The 19,693-nt window shown below is 35.5% G+C and overlaps 1 protein-coding gene and 1 pseudogene across 1 annotated transcript; one reads left to right on the forward strand and one right to left on the reverse strand.

Moving 5' to 3' along the window:
- The first annotated feature begins 10,853 nt into the window (after positions 1–10,853).
- LOC113316253 lies at positions 10,854–12,954 on the forward strand (annotated as a pseudogene).
- Positions 12,955–13,378: 424 nt separating this feature from the next.
- Positions 13,379–19,290, reverse strand: LOC113318729 (deoxynucleoside triphosphate triphosphohydrolase SAMHD1 homolog). The gene is made up of 19 exons (XM_026566951.1): positions 18,834–19,290; positions 17,909–17,946; positions 17,798–17,820; positions 17,241–17,347; positions 17,098–17,149; positions 16,917–17,001; positions 16,586–16,676; positions 16,186–16,221; positions 16,004–16,071; positions 15,788–15,850; positions 15,569–15,624; positions 15,405–15,478; positions 15,177–15,269; positions 14,986–15,087; positions 14,820–14,900; positions 14,648–14,739; positions 14,524–14,539; positions 14,063–14,173; positions 13,379–13,962 (listed from the first exon to the last, which is right to left on the reverse strand). Exons 1-19 carry the CDS (start codon positions 18,966–18,968, stop codon positions 13,861–13,863), a joined length of 1,425 nt encoding a protein of 474 aa, XP_026422736.1. The 5' UTR covers positions 18,969–19,290; the 3' UTR covers positions 13,379–13,860.
- Positions 19,291–19,693: the final 403 nt, after the last annotated feature.

A 19,693-nucleotide genomic window follows, 5' to 3' on the forward strand; every position in this document is an offset into this window, starting at 1 on the left:
GTTTGTAGTGCAACTTTCTGCAATAAATTGAATTTGTCAGGGATGCAAAATATGGTGATTCATAATTCTATGTCTAATAAAAAAAGGGAATATTTGGTTATTTTGGAATAAACATTTGCCTACTCCATCTGTAGTATCAATGTCAAGCCAGATGATAACAATAAGCATTGGAGGTACTCCTGTTTCTGGTTTTCATGCCCATGTTGGTGCAGTGCAAAGAAGATTCTTGTGGTCTGAGATGGAGGTGATTAGTTATTTACAAAAACCTTGGATTGAAATTGGTGATTTTAATGCCATTATATCTGAGGAAAAAGTAGGAGGTAGGCCTGCTAATACAAGAAATATGCTAGATTTTACTTCTTGTCTTGACAAATGTGAATTGCAGCAATTCCCAAAACTGGCATTCAACATTCTTGGTCAAATTGTCAGCATGGTACAAGTAGAATATTATGTAATCTGGGCAAAGCAGTTTTTAACAATTTGTGGCTTCAAAAATATGAAGGATGGGGATATAAAGCTGGTATGAGAAATGCCTCAGACCATTCTCCGCTCTTGGGTGGATGTATAGGCTTTCCTAAACCAAAAAATGTACCATACAAAATTCCAAAGATTTGGATAGAACATCCTGGTTTTATGGAGATTGTGACTAAAAGTTGGTCTGAAGAAGTAGTAGGTGATCCATCTTTTGTGTTTCAAAGTAAATTAAAAAGACTAAAAAAGGTTTTGGCAGACTGGAATTGCAAGGTGTTTGGTAATGTTAATGTGCAAATTAAAGAAGCAGAAAAAGAAGTTCAAAAAGCTATGAAGTTATCTGATGCTAATCCTTTTGATAATGTTCTGTTGGACAATTTGGTGAGAGCTGAAAATAAGTTTAACTCCAAGGAAGTGCAGCTAAGTACAATGATGAAAATGAAGGCTAGAATTAAATGGGTCAAAGAGGTTTCTGCTAATACAAGCTTCTTTCATACAAATCTTAAGATTAGGCAAGCAAGAAACTTTATAGGTAAATTGGAGGATAATAATAATGAAATTGACACAGATCAAGGAAAGATTGCAGAGATTCTCATTAATCATTTTGAGCAAAAATTCAAATTTAGTGAAGTTGATATTACAAATTCATTGCTAGATGTAATACCAAAAGTGATTACTGTGGATGACCAAGCAATGTTAGATGATGTTCCATCAACTGAAGAAATTAAGCAAACACTTTTTGAAATGGATCCTGATAGTTCTCCAAGTCCAGATGGATTCTCTGGAAGTTTTTACAAAGCTTGTTGGCAAGTAATTCAGACAGATGTGGTGAATGCAGTGCAATTTTGTTGGAGAAGAAGGTTTATCCCAAGAGGCTTAAATTCTAATTTTCTAGTTTTATTACCAAAGGTATAAGGTGCAAGATATCCCCATCAATTTAGACCAATTGGTCTTAGAAATGTGATCTTTAAAATATTTACAAAAATCATCACAACAAGAATGTCTAGTCTTATGAATAAGCTCATTTCTCCTCAGCAAGCAGCCTTCATTAAATGAAGAAACATTCAAGATCAAATAGTTCTTGCTTATGAAATGGTAAATGAAATGAAAAAGAAAAGAAGATGTGGTAATATTGGACTTAAACTGAACATATCTCAGGCTTATGACTCTATGAGCTTGAAGTTTTTATGTCAAGTGTTACTAAAGTATGGATTTTCGGATACTTGGTGTAAGTGGCTATGCACTCTATTTGAATCTGCTAAAATCTCTATAATGATCAATGGTGGTCCCAATGGCTTCTTCTCAGTTGGTAAGGGGCTAAGACAGGGTGACCCCCTATCTCCAACCCTATTTGTGATTTTGGAAGATGTTCTGAGCAGAAATATATCAAAAATGGTGGTTGAAGGAAAAATAAGTCCAATAGTAATTAGAAATGGAATTCATCCTTCTCATATGTTTTTTGGTGATGATGTGTTTATATTTTTCAATGGTGCAAAGAAAAGCATTCAGAACCTAATGAAACTCTTGGAGGATTACCATAACAGCTCAGGGCAAATGATAAATAAAAATAAAAGCAAGCTTTTTGTTGATGGAACAACTGAAGTAAGGAAGATGCAAATCAAGGAATTGGTCCAAATGGAAGTAAATATCCTACCTGACAAGTATTTGGGAGTCATTTTACATGCTGAAAGGGTTAAAATTTCCACAGTATGGCCAATTGTGGAACTAATGCAAATGAAATTGGCTACTTAAAAAGGAAAATTACTGTCATTTCATGACAGATTAGTGCTAATAAAGTCAGTATCTGCAGTGTGCCAATTTATAGCATGTCAGTATATAAGTGGCCAGCCTCTGTAATCAATATTTGTGAAAGAATAATTAGAAAAAAATTGTGGTTTGATGATGGAGAAACTAGAAAATATAAAATCTTATCATGGAAGAAAATGTGTTCTCCTTATAGTGAAGGGGGCTTGGGAATACAAAGGTTGGAGGTCATTAACAAAGCTCTACTTATGGAAATATTATGGAGGATCATTAATTCTGATGCAGAATGGGCTTTATTCATAAAGGCTAAATTTCAAGACAGACATGGTCAATGGAAGAACAACTGGCAACTATCATCTATTTGGAAAGGATTAAAATGGGCATGGAACCATTTGAAGGATAATATAAGATGATGTTTCGGTGATGGTCAGAAGGTCTCATCATTTTGGTTTGATTCTTGGGTTATTAATACTCCTCTAATTGAAGAAGTTGGATACATTGACTATGTTAAATCTCATATCAACATGAAGGTGACAGATGTTATCCTTGATGGAGAATGGAATATGCCTTTAGAAATAAAACAATTACTGTCATCTTACATATTGCCTGAAATTGGTATGGGGCATGATTTCCTAATCTGGAAGGGAGATATAAAAGGTACATTCACAACTTCTTCAACAAATAATATAATGAGAAATAAAGAACCTCCTCTGCAATGCTATAAATACATATGGAACTCATATCTTCATCCTACTATAGCAATTAATCTATGGAAAATAGTTCAAGGAACCTATGCTGATGACTCAGTAATGATTGGAAGGGGGTATGAATTGGCTTCAAGGTGTTGCATTTGTGATGAAGATCAGGATAATTTTCACCATCTCTTGTGGGAGTGCAAATTCAGTATTGAGATATGGAGATGGATATGTTCTGTTTTCAAGTTCAGGATTCCAAAATACTTTGAAGATGTGTGGAATAGTGCAAGAAATAAGAATCCATTGATTAAAGAATGTTGGATTATTGCAGCCAGTGCAATTATAAAGGAGTTGTGATTTCAAAAAAAAAAAAAATGTTGTTTGATCAAGTAAGTCCCAATACTCAAAATTTTAAATGCAGAATCAAAAAAGCAGTGTTTGAAGGAGGGCTTAGAATAAAGAGTAACAAGTGGAACCATGAATATGATAACCAGGTAATTTTCTTTTTCAATCCGGAGCCAAGAATTAAATTTCAATGTAATAAACCTTGCTTCTGGGTACCACCAAGTACTGGATTTGTTATGTTTTGCTGCGATGGAGCTTCCATTGGAAATCCAGGAGCTGCTGGTTTTGGTGTAGTGATTAGAGATCACCCGTGTCAAGTGATGGGAGATATATCTGGAGGAATAGGTATAGCAACCAATTACATTGCATAAGTGTATGCAGTAACTTGTGCAGTTGAGTTGGCAGTATAATGGAAGTTACAATTTATAATCCTCAACTCTGATTCTAAAACAGTAATCTCTGAATTTGCTGGAAATAAGATGCCCTGGTTCATAAGAATGAGATGGCAGAAGGTTGTGTGCAACATTCAAACAATAAGATTCTGTCATTGCTTTAGGGAGATAAATTTTTCTGCAGATACAACTTCTAAAAGGGGGGCTAAAATGGCTGCAGGTCATAGAAAAATATACTATGGAAGACCTAATTTCCTAGCAAGAGTAGAATGACTAATGTTGAGTATTATAGATTTTGTTAGGATTTATTTTTGATGCCTATGTAGTTGACTTTCTTATTTCAGTTCAGGTCTTGTAATTTTTGAACAATTTCATTCTTTAATAAAAAACTATGTGATTCAGAAGAAAAAAAAAACTCAAGGAGTTTATAAATATACAAGAAAACTCCTACAATATTCCACAGCCACACTCCCCACAAAGATTTCGCAATTACGCACAAATTCAATTAAGAACTCTTCCCCATAAAATGTCATTCCCGAAAGAACAACAAGAGCGACCTTACTTTTACGAGAAAAGAAGGATTTCTTTGGACATTAACAAATCACATGAAACATGAATTTGTATCCAGAAAACTCAACTAAATTAACCACAAGAGAACCTTAATGATTAATTTAATTGGAAATTCTCAACATAAGAAAATTTACGGAGCCATATAGTACTTTCACATAGAAGTGGATCAGGAAAAGATCAATACTGCGAATATTCAAAAGTTCATTCTAACTTTTGAAATATAGCTAAACTTCTTATGGATTTAGCACATTTAGCAATTTAATTGAAATATAAAATCATTCAAGTCTAAAATACCATTGAAGTTATTACAACCATTAAAATATAACAATTTTAATAAGTTCGACATAAGAAGTTCAACATAAATACCATCAGAAGAGTTATATCAGACAGAAACAGATGAAAAACAGTCAACCCAAACTCTCGAAAAAGTCTCTAGCAATTTCATTAAACTTCTCAATCAGTTCTGGATAAGCTTCTGAAGCATAATCCACTTGCTCCTGCAAACAATCAACTTGTTTTAGAAGATGGATGATCTCAAGATTAGGAGATGTTGTAGTTCTAGCTGGAGTTCTGCACATCTTTTCGACGCTTTTCATGGACAAGACTTTTGGTCCTCCAAGATTGGTTTCAACAGAAATAATGCCATAATGACTGCAAATCCTTGAAATGAGACAAGGAAAGCTAGAGTCTTCTTTGAAGTTTGTTTTACGCTTATCATCTGACGAATAAAAAGGCCACGAAAATCAATTTTCCTCCCTTCAATAATGTAGTAGACCAAATCAGCAAGAGGTGTGGTCCACAACTTTTTGTCAATAGTGCTGGAAATTAAATTTGCCACCAGACCAGCAACTTTGAGGAACAACTCAGCATCATGAACATCAATCTTACCATCCTTCTAGGAAACATCCTTTGCAATAAGAAAGTTTGAGAGCATGTTTGGAGAAGGTCTCAAATGCTCAGATTGTGGTAATTGGAAATCACCAACCTGGGACAAGTTAAAAAATTATTTGACCATTCGCAATAAACACTTTATTTCGAACAATGGTCTTGAAAGTGCAGTTGATTGTGTCAGGTTCATGCAAATTTGCATAAAATTGAGTTATCATTTCTATATGTGTGTTTCCCATGGGACGAAGAATTATACCCCATTCATGATTCTCAGAGAAACCAGGAAGATGATCTACACTAAGTTCAGAGAAAGCATAAATCCTTTCCACAATAGGCTTCTTTCTACTATATTCCACATAATAATCATGAGCCTTAGTGTCTATGAACCTAGTTTGCAAGCTAGGGTTATAAGATGTATCTTCACGATTTTGAGCACCTGAACTCTCACCACGGCAAGGTCTCTTCCTAGATGCCATTGATATTTGGAGAAAACTTAAAAAGATGAAGAAGAATTTATCGGGTACACGAACTGTCGTTAATAGTGAGGCTTCGGAACTGGAAAAGATGAAAAAACAACGATAATCCCGTTGAATAGTTTTTTGTTGTGAATCCAATAGTACCAAGAACACTCAAAAAGATTGAGAAATGAGGTTTTTGGAGATTAAGAGTTTACGAACTCTTGAGTTTTCCTTTACAGTTCCCGAACAGGGAAGATGGAGAAGAAAACAAGAGAAGAGTTTCTCTTTTAAATGTGCGACCGACCGAACAGTTCCTGAGCCGGTAAAACTAGTCCAGGTACCGCAACCAATCAGTTCTGGTTCGTGGCCCATTTCGCGCATGCGAACCGCACGAAAAGGATCAAGAGCTAAATGGGTTTATTCTAAAAGGTGAAATCTGGGAACTAAAAAAGAGTTCGATCAGATTTAAAATCTTGACTCCAAGAGAGAATCTCTTTCCAGCAGATTTTGTACCTAGATGGGTTGAGAAATACCCAAGAAGCTGATTTAGTGGAAACTTCACAACACAATAGACAATCAAAAGAGTAAAATTTTTTATGTCTGTGATGTCTTGTTTTGTATTGTTTCATCAACAAGGACAGGGAATGGCTTTTAGCACAGCGTAAGGAAACTTCCTTGGAAGAGAAAGATATCTTTGCTTCTTTTCTAAAGAACATTATCATGTTATTATGATAGATTATTTCTGGAATAAACTCATGTAATGAATTCTGTTCAAGAGGGATAATCTTAGTTAAATGAGGCTTATGCTCCATTTGTAATGCAACCAGTGCATGACTCGTTGTATTATAGAAGGAAAAAACAGTGCACTCACTTATCAATAAATCAATATTAACCTCAATAAGAACATTATTCATCTTTATATGATCTAGTCTATGGAGAGAGTCTTGTTCCTTCTGGAAAACATTCTTAATATCAAAACAAAGATTCTCAAGGAGTCCTTCGACTTCTGAAAAATACTTCGAGCGATTTTATTCCAGGAGGAGGATGAGATAGAATATTTTCTACATATTTAATCAAATCAGACATAGAAACAAATTATGTATCTCCTGGATCTGGTGGTACGCTTATTAAGATAGCGCTTCTGTCCATAGAGTCATATTGCTACAAACACAGACTTATGAGGTCTTCGCGTGGTTACCGTCTTTGATACCAATTGAAAAAGCGAGGGTCTAACGACCACACCTAATATTTCGTTCGGCAATCTGTATGGACTAACTCCAATATAATTCCAAGAGAATCAACTAGGCAGTCAGACTCAATCAAGGAAAAACATCCAAGAGTTATATCTCAATTTCTCAATACAATCTGCAATCGAACAGATAGAAATCTGTGAGCCTGATTGATATGAGAAATAAATTGAAATCAAAAACCAATGTTCAAGTATCAGTCAATTTTAATCAACAACCAAAGGTCGGATTTATAAATTGATTGAACTACGCACAACTTATGATATTTCAACTACATAGAAAATATAATGCGGAAAAGAAATAACACAGACACCAGAAGTTTTGTTAACGAGGAAACAGTAAATGCAGAAAAACCATGGGACCTAGTCCAGTTTTGAATACTACACTGTATTAAGCCGCTACAGACACTAGCCTACTACAATTTAACTTCGGACTGGAATGTAGTTGAGCCCTAACCAATTCTCACACCGATTAAGGTACAGTCGCGTTCCTTACGCCTATGTATCCCAGCAGGACTCTACGCACTTGATTCTCTTAGTTGATCTCACCCACAACTAAGAGTTTCTACGACCCAAAGTCGAAGACTTGATAAACAAATTTTTCTCCCACAGAAAAGTCTATTCTGATAGATAATTATGTCTCCCGCAGAAATACCTACGAAGTTTTTGTTCCGTGATAAATCAAGGTGAACAGGAACCAATTAAAAATACGGTCTTATATTCCCGAAGAACAGCCTAGAAATATCAAACACCTCACAATAACTTAACTATATGGTAGTATAACAAATTATTGTGGAATCACAAAGAATGAGACGAAGAGCTTTGTGATTACTTTTTATATCTTACCTATCGGAGATAAATCTCGAGCCAATCTTAGAGAAGATAATACTCAATACGACAGAATAAGTAAGATCAAAATACACAACTACAGAGAAAATAGTTGGATCTGGCTTCAGAATCCCAATGAAGTCTTTAAGTCGTTAACCTATAATGGTTTTTGGGAAAAACCTAGGTTAAGGGAGAATCGACTCTAGTACACAACTAGTATCACATAGGAGGTGTGGGGATTAGGTTTCCCAGTTGCTAGAGTTCTCCCTTATATAGGCTTCAAAACAGGGTTTGATAGCTTTGAAACAACGCAATCAATATTCACCATTAGATGAAAACTTGATTTAAGATTCAAGCTAAGTTTGCTTAAAACCAAAAAAATATCTCTCCACCGTTAGATGAACTTAGCGTGTTACACATAAATGAAATATACCTTCATTTAGATATGGGTAACCACACCTAAACGTGTGTATTGATTTGGCTCAACAATAGTTAATCGAAGTTAGCCATATGAACACTTTTCTATTAACCACATTCATCTAACACTTCTGGATCAAATGATAATTAAATGAATCTAATTGTGTTACTCATAGAGTTGTTCAATTGTTTATATTCTCATAGAAGTATACAAGATACAATTGAAACAAAATCGGATTGATTCAAGAGAATCAATTCATGAACATTAAGCCAAGGTTTGCAAAGATTGCATTCCTTAATTTGTATATGTATTTGTTCGTGAGTATGGAATCATATTTAACTGATTTTAGAACATAAACCAATTTAGTTTGCAAACGGGTACGCAAACTTAAGTTCCGGACTTTGGTCTTGTTCGACAGTTCGCGAACAGGTATGCATACTATCTTCCCGAACCTGAATCATACTACAATAGTTTGCATACTGTGCTATATCCAGACAATCGTTAATTGTTCTAAACACCCATTTCAATCATTGAAACATCCTTAAAAGACGACAATAGCTGTCTCACACAAACTATTAGCTTATAAGTAATTTTCAAGTGATCGAATGATCAATACGAAACATTCCGAGTCTAGATCAAATGACTGTCTCACACAAATCATGTAAGATGTTTCAAGGCAATTTTCACATGAGCATCTTTTGACTCATTATTTAGTTTCCAACAAATAAATTCTTTCCAACTAAACTCGTCAAGAATAATGATGAATGTAGCTAAAGCAAAAATCTTCTAACACATATTTCGAGAACGATATAAGAGAGTTAAACTCAACTCGAAATATCAAATGTGTATAATGTAAAAGTATATATAGTTATACGACTTAGTCTCAATAGGAGATATAATAGAATAGACTTCTGAGTGATAGATAAGTTTTTGTATCCACATACCTTTTGTTGATGAAGTTCCTCCAAGCTCTCCTCAGTAGATCTTCGTCTTCAATCGATGAACGTCATGAAGTCTAAAGCTCAACTACACATTATATCCTAGTCCGAGACATAGATATAAGTAGACTAGAAATCAGGACTTATTGTTTTGATCACCTAAACTTGACAAACAAGCTTGAGATAAGAAAGATTACGAGTTCAACCGAGCAGTGCTTTAACAAACTGCAAAAGCCTCTGACTCAGGGCACCAATAATCCTCAAAATTTTCATCATAATCCTCAAAACCAAAATTATATGCCTGAACAAAAAAAGGTGCAGTTGAGTACTTAAACCTATACTCTGCAGTTGAGTGACCAGGTTTGGATGACAAGCAATATAATAGTCATATTTCATAGCTAGAGAAAAAAATCACATACACCACCACCTCTACCAAATCTGACACCATGATTATACCGACCACCTCTAACAAAACCTCTATATGGATCATCACCAAATTTACCACCTCTAAAACTATCAGGACTTTGAAAACCACACGAGGAGGTGAAGGCCAATTTGAAGACTGCTGAGAAGAATATGGACGAAATGGATAATGATGAGGTGAATAATGTTCACAAGAATGAGGAGGTGGAACATGGGAATGTTATTTAGTGACATAGCAGAAGCTGTTGATAAATCCATCTTAGAGCTAAAGTTCATTCCAGCTTCTTCAGATAATATCAAACTCAATAATTCTGCAGAATTAACAGGATCGAGATTCCTAAGTTATTGAATAATGGTTGAGGTTTTGAAAGAGCTGAATTCAGAAGGTAACCGTTGAAGTATATAGAAACTAGATTCTCATTTTTGGGAGGATGTTCGATCTGATGCTCTGGTACCATATTGAGATGTTATTTGTGTTTCTCGCTAGATAGACACACTCACTTCATTTCTCATTAACTCTTACACGAGACGGCACATGCTTATTTATAGGCAGGACAATAATGACATGTCATCACGGAAAAAACAACAACCAACACTCTAACAGCATGTTCGTTTCAAGTAATTGGATTCCAGGGAATGCACCCAATTCTTTGAACCGAACGATGCAAATGAACTTTTTTTAATTAAGAATTATGATTCTTAGGAATCCAATTCCTTCCAAAATAGTAGAATTCCATTGCATTGGTCCAATACTGCAAGGGAATTGGATTCCGGGATAAAAACAAATATAACTGAATTACCTCAACCGAACAGAAATTTTTAGGATTTGAATTGCATTCCTTGGAATCTAATTCCAAGAATTGGATTACCCCATAATTAAATTCTTAAGTTTCCAATTCTCCCAACCGAACGGGCTATAAAGGTAATAAATAACTGACATCTGTCGGTGTAAGGATATATATTCTCTAACAATATATAAGCTTAATTTCAACATAGGCATTATTTTTCCTTGATCTTGTTTGATAATGTACTTAAGCATAATGGTTTAGTTGATTTTTTGAAGGATTAGGACTCTCATTAGGTTGATTTCGGTCTTCGAAATGGATGATTGATTTTCTTTATGATAATAAATTCAAAATTCAACCTTTTCGTTAAAAAAATAAATAAAATCAGTTAGATTCCAATACCTGTATATTTAGGGAGCTGGCCTTAGCCTGAAATGCATGCATTTCCCAAAAATGGCATCGGGGTAGTTAGGTACTACAAGCACAAACGTGTAGTCGTGCTTACCTACTTGGCTCTTGCACATATTTATACCCATTAAAGAAAAGAAGCTTTCTAACTACGTGCATCCATGTCTGTTCTTTACAAACTAAGGTTATGGAGCAACATTATTTCAGTCTAGAGATAGAATTCCAATACAAAAGCAGCACGAAGATTGCAACATGTATCTCTCTGTCTCTCTCTCTCTCTCTCTGATTTTGTGTGCTGATTAGACATGGCTGCTTCCCAGTTATTGAAACAAAAGAAAATTTCAAGAGAAACTAACAATAAGAAATTAGTGCCAATACAGAAGAAAGCAGATGTAGATGAATCCGATGAGAGTAATAACGCGTCCGCGGCATCATCATCACCATATAGGTTTCTTTATCGAATTCCAGCTGCATTTCTCCTACTAATGATTTTATTTGCTTGGTCTTCGTCGACAACGGTAATATCAGGTTCTTATGCTCATGTCTGTATCTCTTCAAGGAAACTAAGTAATCTTTATTGTCTCTCTGCCGGAACTTCTGGAAATAATGAAGCAGTCAGATTTCCAGACTTCGGTGAAGATAATAACAATGATAATGCTACTAGTAGTAGCAGCGGCGGCGGCAGTCCAGTGAGTACTAAGACTATTATGCTAAATAGTACTCATCTTATGGAGGAGATTCCTTACAATCATGCTGAGCCAGTATACATAGCACCAAATATCGTCAAAGAAACTAATGATGAAAATAGTGCAAATACTACTGCTGCTGCTACCACTACTACTATAAGGGATGCTAATGCTACTAGCATGTTTGTTAATAGATACATCTATAACAAAGACGACGAAGACTTGATGACTGCTGCTCAGGAAGTTGAAGAACAATTACAAGTACTTCGTTCGTGGAGATCTAACTCATCAAATTCCAGCAGTAGTGGCACATGTGACGGGCGAGGGATATTTGTGTACGATTTACCATCTAAATTCAACAAGGATTTGATGAATGATGATTGCAGCAATATGGTGCCTTGGATGAATTTTTGCGAATCTTTCACAAATGAAGCCATGGGTGAGCCAATTTTAAAACTTGGTAAGGGTTGGTATCGAACTCATCAGTATTCGCTTGAACCTATCTTCCATACAAGGGTATTAAAACATCCCTGTAGGGTATATAATGTGAATGAAGCTAAGCTTTTCTATGTCCCTTACTATGGTGGGTTGGATATATTGAGATGGCATTTCAAAAACTCAACTGTCAGTGTAAAAGATATGTTGAGTTTGGAACTCATGAAATGGCTTCAACTGCAACAATTTTGGGTTAGAAATTCCGGCAAGGATCACCTATTCGTTCTAGGTAAGATTTCATGGGATTTTAGGCGACGCGATGGGGAGCTATGGGGGACTAGGTTTTTAGAACTAGATCAAATGCAGAATCCGTTAAAGCTCTTGATTGAGAGACAACCGTGGCATCTTAATGACATTGGTGTTCCCCATCCGACTCATTTTCACCCTCATTCCGATAGCGATATTGTGGAATGGCAATCAAAGATAAAAGCCAGTCGGATCGCAGAAGTCTAATCAGTTTTGCAGGAGCGGCTAGACCTGGAGCACCAGACAACATAAGATCAACGTTGATCAAACAATGTACTTCTGTGGCTGATGAAGTGATATGCCGATTTCATAATTGTGTCTCAGGTGGATGTGATCAACCCGAATCCCTAATTGAATTATTCATGGAATCAGAATTCTGTCTACAACCACCTGGAGATAGTCCGACTAGAAAATCCGTGTTTGATTCTCTAATATCTGGTTGTATTCCGGTTCTCTTTGATCCTTTCACAGCATATTATCAGTACCCGTGGCACTTGCCAGAAGATCATCGTCGATATTCGGTGTATATTGCCAAAGAAGAGGTGAGAGATATGAAGGTAAACGTGGTGGAAAGATTGATGAAGGTGTCACTGAAAGAAAGAAACGAAATGAGAAGATACATAATACACGAGTTGATGCCAAGGCAGGTTTATGGAGAACCAAATTCAGAACTTCATAAGTTTGAGGATGCTTTCAGTGTGTCAATCAACAATGTGCTTGATCGGGTTGTTAAATTGGATTCACCATTGTGAATTGGTCGACATACTTATTTTTTTCTTTCTATTCGTTAGTTTTGTTTTTCTAAGTTATTTGTATCCGAAGGATTAAAATCTATAGGTGAAAAGAAAATATGCTGCTAGCCTGCTACTGTAAATGTTAATGGAAAGATGATCACATGAAAAGCATTTTATAAACCACGGTGCATTTCAAGGGTTTAAGGGTTTTTGATTTTTGCTTACCAAAAAGAAGGGTCTCAGTCTCATATTTTGTGGAGATTTTTGACAGAATGCTGCATCATTTGTTTCTAGTCGAGTCTCAAAAGTTAAGGGAGCTTCAGTTCTCTTAAAAAAAGGGGCTCGCGAGGGGAGCCAAAATTTGGGGTTCTGATACATGGACGCCTATAAGCTTGTTTCAGGCTTTCAGCTACTATCTGAATCAATCAAAACAGGGAACCTCTTGATTTCAGATTTCACTAAGCTAGGTTTCATCTCTAATGGGTACATTATTTGAATATACATTGCCATCTTCACTCTTCAGAGACAATGCGCCATTAGGCCCAAATCTACAGCATTCTTAGAGACATGCATCATTATTCACTGGACTGCTTGAAAAAAATAATTATCCGACTAGCAAAAGAATTGATTGAACAAGATTCAAACTAATTTCAGGATCCAAGTTACTGAAACTCTCAACATAAATCCATGACATCTCCATGGAGACCACCTAAATGATGGAGGATTCATCAGCTTAAGTAACTATTTACAGTATCTGCAGCAGAATACTGTGACCAAGGAATATCAGATGTTAAATGTCTCGTAACAATCTACATGTTACAGAGTTGAGGTTCTGACCGCTGAAACATGCTAATTGACTATACACAGTTTTGCTTTATAACACTGTTGAACATTATTTACTTTTTTCATATGTATACCTATCTACTATATAGCAGACTCTTGATTGATTTTCAAAAATCAGGTTGAAAATAGTAATCACTCAACTGTTTGGCTGTCATATTTGCATCTTTCTCGAATACAAAGGTTGTTTTCCGGTTGAAAGATGATTGACAATGTACACAACGGGACCTTCACTTTCTACATTTCTTCTTCTCAGGGGTCTCGTGAACTTGCGGTATGTTATGATATGTTTTACGCTGAAAGTTCTCAAAGGCCACGGAAATTGCTTCCACCTGCAATAGTGATTACCCAGTAAGCATAGATTGAAAACTATGGCCGATCGAGAACAAATGATTGAGAGTTCTTATTGGTAGAAAAGATTATTCTGCATACCAGTTCAGGCTTTTTTGAGTACACCCTCACGATCATATCCTGGCAATAACCTGGCAATAAATGGCTAATACGATTCTCTTGTATAGGGAATTTCTCATTGCTCTCATAATCCTGTCAAAATCCAACTCGTTAAACATAGAGCCTAATTCATATGCAAATTAGGATCCATTAAACCAAACCTTAGAAAGTAGAGGACAAACATGAAACTCCAAAAATGAACATTAAACTTAGATATGAGTCTCATGTTCAACTACAAAAAAAAAGGTTCAACATTTATCATCATGCAAATTAGGATCCATTAAACCAAACCTTAGAAAGTAGAGGACAAACATGAAACTCCAAAACTGAACATTAAACTTAGATATGAGTCTCATGTCCAACTATAAAAAAAAAGAACAAAAAAAAAAGGTTCAACATTTATCATCAACCAAAAACATAAGTAGAAGAGAACTTTTGTGTACCTTGAAGAATTTGATACTGGAGGAAGAACATGCACAAAAGAAAAGGAAGTTGTCAATGTCTATCTTAAAGTATTGTGGTTTAGCAAAATCATTGTCTATCTAGGTTGGAAATTTTTAATAGTACCTCTCAAGAGGGTTCTCCTTTCCACGTGACAAATCAATCTTGACATTGCAAACAGCAACATCTTCTTCCTTCAGTTCGGGTCCGCCACTCCGCTACAGACAAAATCAATTGAATTATTCCCACCGTAAGATCTTTCAAACAGGACGAAATAAAAGTAGAATCTGTGGAGAACCTGGGAGCAAACAATATCTTGAGCTGTAACTTGCTTAAAGTGATCCATTGTATCCTTCGGAACAGTATACTCGTTACAGAACTGCCACAAAAATACACAATGAGCCTACTAAGTAGATTGATTTGAATAACTTTTCATCTACCTACCAAACCAGCAACTTAAATACCTGGTACAAATCCCTTCTGCGAATACGCAAGACCAATTCCCTTGCTTTCTGCAGTTCTTGGGCTGTTGCTGTCTCAATAGTCTTCAGTATTGTGTCATCTAGCTGCAGTTGCCAAGAAGGAAAGAAAATTATACTATATGACAAGGATCCAAATGTAGATACCAGAAGAAGCAGTTTAATTAATTAAAAACCTTCCAGTATTCAGCTGGGTTATCTAATCGATTCAGAATGTTACAGTAACTATGAGCTTCCAACATCGCATCTACAAACATGAGTTCTACTGCCTGGAAAACAGAAGTACCATATAAGTGATTACACTGTTCAAACAAACAGAACTTTAAAATTAAACTATAACATAAATCAAACAGAAAACAGCAACAAATGTTACATATGATTACAAAGAACACACGTTAATGTACCTTTACTTTTGCATGAGTGTACACTGTTCTATGCAGATCAGCACGAGTTGTGAATAACTTGTTGATGGTAAGATCTGGGCCAGATATTCATATGTAATTTAGTAGCAGCAATGAAACGAAAAAAAGGATGATCAACTGAATAAGAGGTCTCAGAAATAACTAACAATCCTTAGCACGGTAGCATATTTCATCACCGATAACCCGCATCGTTTCCATTAACCTAAACAAGAAAAACAAAAAGAGCACCAATAGTTGTCACTGAGATATACAGCCAGACACAAGCACCATTATATATGATCCAATACCCTTATAGTTTCCAAGTCAATTCCCAATATGCCGACCAAATACCTACACACAAGAGTAAATAATTTCCTACATTTTACCTTTCAAACTGAAAACTGCAGCCTAAACCACAAGCTCGAGTATCACGGACAATATAATCAAACCTGTAATTGTTATACCCTTATGTCATTACCCATTACAGACACATATGTAAGGATGAAAAGCATAAAATATTTTATATTTAAATAAGATATGCTTAAAGGAAAAGATAGCATTAAGTTGCAAGAAGCAAACCCTTCTGCAGAGCCATCACTTACTTGTCCACATCTATCCCAGTGCGACCATTTGCAACAATATCATATAAGAACTGCTTCTCTTGTGCGCTCTAATATACCGATAAACATCAGGAGGCTATGATCAGACTACTAGAAACGACTGCTGGAAAAATGATTAAATAAGCATATTATTCTGAAAAAAAAGTGGTGATAACTAAACTTACTTTCTGGACTGAGGAAGAACTAGCAAGAATCATCTCCTGTCAAAACATAGGCAAGATATCAGCATAATAAAATTATAACTGAAGTAAACTTTTTCATACATACACATGTATGTTCTTACCAATCAGCAAACTCTTCCTGTCTAACAGATTTGCATACAATGTGAACAAAAGGTTGGAACTAAGAGGCCATTTACAAGCGGTAAAAATATCAGTGCAATGAGAAAAATGTTACGGAACTCGGATAGCTGGGCATAAATATATTTTATTGAGATCTGATCTGCATCTGTGAATCTATAGAACATTGTTATCCTATACATGGTTTACTGGTTCACTATGACATAGAATTTCATAAGTAAACAAAGCAGAAAAGGCAGAATACCATTAGAAAACCTTAGCTAACCTTTACTCTTTTAAGACTGGCAGGATTGATGTCAATAGAATGTTCATCAACGATGTGGTCAACCATCTTGACTGACATTTCCTCATGTGACCTGGCATACATTCAATAATAGCAGGGGGGGAATGAAATTCAGCAAACAGCATTCCATTCACTGACTCATGGATGAGTTTAACAAATTTTCTGCATCTTCGAGTTCTCCATACAAGAGCAAAGTTCCTACAACCTTTCTAACAGTGACAATCTTACCCTCAGATATGAAGGGTAGGAGATATTCGAAACTTCCATCAATAACCCGAAGAACCAAAATTTTACTGGAGGAAAGAAGAATTACCAAGTGCAGTTATCAATAACCCGAGGAAGAAACTCGCGCTCAAACACGTGACTGTAAGGCCCATGGCCTACATCATGTAGCAGTCCTAGAAATTTCGATTCACGACAACGAAAAACATGAGGAATTAGGTAATACAGCTTCAACCGCATAACTTTGAAAGAGAAAACACTCAATTACTTACCAGAAAGCTTCACCGTTTGAATATCAAAATTATCAATTCCAAGTTCTAATCCCTACAAGAAGGATGCATGTTTTAATAGAATAATCAAAGACTTTCAAGGTTTAAATTACAGTAAGAATGATCGAACTACTCAAGTTGCTCACTTGGTTATCCTGAAGCTTCTCTACAGCATCACCAGCAAGCCAATACACGCCTAGCGAATGCTCAAATCGAGAATGTACAGCCCCTGGATAAACCAAGTATGCTAGACCTGTAATAATTATGTCATTTTCCATCTCTAATAAGAAAGTCAAAAGTCCTTATTGAAACTCTACTTGTTAATGCCATGCTTCTTATACGCTATCAAATAACGCTTGTCTAAAATATACTTTTAACAGGACTAGATAATACTTTCAAGTTTCAAGTAACTCTGGATACACAAACAATATCAATTGCACCAAAATTGCCATCAAGTCTAAATTCCTCGATACGGATGGAATGACACATTTATGAGGGAGCAGAATGTGGCGCTGGAATCAGTGAGTCCAAAGCGGAAAAAGAAGACAAACGAGCTTTTTGATTTGCCATGTGACGAACAAAATAAATACTCTTTACCCGAGGTGATTAATGGAGCCCATTTAATACAAGTCCACCATACTAGATAACATTATATTACGAGATTACTTCCAATAAGTAAACATAGCAGATCTCTGAAACTTACCAAGTTGTTTTAGATCACGAAGCCTGCAACCAAAGTAAAACCATACAAACAAACTTACAAGGATTTCATGAAAGACAATAATAAAAAGGAAATTAATAAAATAACACTTGCCTCTGAAATTGTTCAGTGTCCACAAACTTGAGAGCTAGCTGCAATCATCAATGCAAACAAACTTATGAGGCAACAAATTTTGAAATCCATTTCACTAATGTAGTAATATCTAAATTGACAGATCAGTCTCCTTGTATCTAAAAACAACTGAGAATAATAAATTTCTGTCGAAATTTACACCACCAACAAACAAAGCATAGAGAATTTCAGGTATATCAACATAGAAGTGATATTTTCATAATCTAAACTTTTGACAATGAGTAGATTTCAGACCAAATTCTGCTAATGATGTTATACTTTTTCAAAATATCCTAATTACTATATCTAAGATCTTCAATCAAACCAGAAAATCTTCTCTTCTGCTTCAAAGTAAAGAAATCTTCTCTTCCTTTAATCTAATCCGTAATTTATCCTTCTTAATAATTTATTCTTTCTTAAACTGAGTTTTCACATCCATTATTACAACTTTGCTGAATAATCTTGTTTAACTTTAAATCACTCAATCGAATACAGATATCTGAATCTCTGAATCTTTAAACAACAAAAAAAAATCACACAAACAACACACACTCAGAACTCAATCTTCACGCATAAGACACAGTTTAATATAACATGCTCAAACATTACCGGAAAGTAAAAACGAAATTGACATCGAAGATAAAACCAGAGATGATAAGAAACTCTTAGCAACGAAAACCTAAAATAACTCAATAACATAAACTAAAAACAATTAGAATCACAAAAAGATAACCTAAATAAGTAAATCGCTTGAATTAAAATCAAACAAAACCACAGAGTACCGAAACCGAACTCTATCTTGAAGAATTTAACACATAACAACATCCATAATGAAAAACGTTGGAAACAAACTGAAACAGTAATCGAAGATGAAAAGAGATAGTTTAGAAGAGAAACTGTGACATACCGGATCCAGATAAATGTTCCCATGAACGTTATCATGAACTTGTTTAGAAAATCTTCGATCTCGTGAAGAATAACAAGTCATTTTGTTACTCAACAATGAAACAGTTACTTCCTCTTCGTTAAAGGCTCCCACCATTCTTTCACCAAAAATCTCTGCCTCTCGTTTCTTTCTTTCTTCTCTGAAAACGAGAAAAAACTAGAGAAAAGAAATTGAAAAACAAAAACCTAAATTACTATTACAACTCTAAATATTTAAACTATGGTAGCGTAAGATAGCGGTTACTCAACAGAGTACAGAGGGAGAGAGAGGGGGAATGGGGTTTCGGAGAGAAGAGGTGAGGAAGTGATGCCTGCCAGCCGCCAAAAGCAAACCGAAGCAGGAGTTTTTTATTTATTGAATGAGAATAATCCCTAATAAATACAATTCGGAAGACATGAGAGAAACTGTGGGAGAAGGAGAGAGACAGCATAAAGAGATGGGGATATAAACGCCCCGGTGACCCACCCTAGAGGATACAATCGTAATATGTTAAAAAGCAAAAGCAAAACCTGACTGTTTTAGAAACACGAAATGATTCACTGTAGCACAACATGATTTCTGTTTGTCTGTTTTCCAGGATCTACGGTACAGCCAGCTGTCTTTAACTGCTTTGTTCGATTAATCTGTACCACCGATTGATGTGAACACAACACACCACATGTAGAGAAATGCGGTGGGGTCTAGAGTACGAAATCATTTTGGGACCCAGCTAGCTAGTAGGATTTTATAATGGGTTATACGCAGTCCGTTTCTAAAAAATAGGAAAGTTTGACTTTTACGGAAATTAAGAATCCTAATTATTAGGGCCGTTTTTTCACGTG

Source organism: Papaver somniferum, chromosome 10 (assembly GCF_003573695.1).
Source record: "Papaver somniferum cultivar HN1 chromosome 10, ASM357369v1, whole genome shotgun sequence".
Taxonomy (NCBI): Eukaryota; Viridiplantae; Streptophyta; class Magnoliopsida; order Ranunculales; family Papaveraceae; genus Papaver; species Papaver somniferum.

What these genes read in the sequence shown, in the direction of transcription:
- LOC113318729 (XM_026566951.1), bottom strand. Translation starts at nt 18,968, where the DNA reads ATGGTGGGAGCCTTTAACGAAGAGGAAGTAACTGTTTCATTGTTGAGT. An exon ending in ACTGGGATAGATGTGGACAA is followed by an intron (nt 15,851 to 16,003) that starts GTAAGTGATGGC and finishes TAACAATTACAG; the next exon opens with GTTTGATTATATTGTCCGTG. An exon ending in ACTCAAAAAAGCCTGAACTG is followed by an intron (nt 13,963 to 14,062) that starts GTATGCAGAATA and finishes TCACTATTGCAG; the next exon opens with GTGGAAGCAATTTCCGTGGC.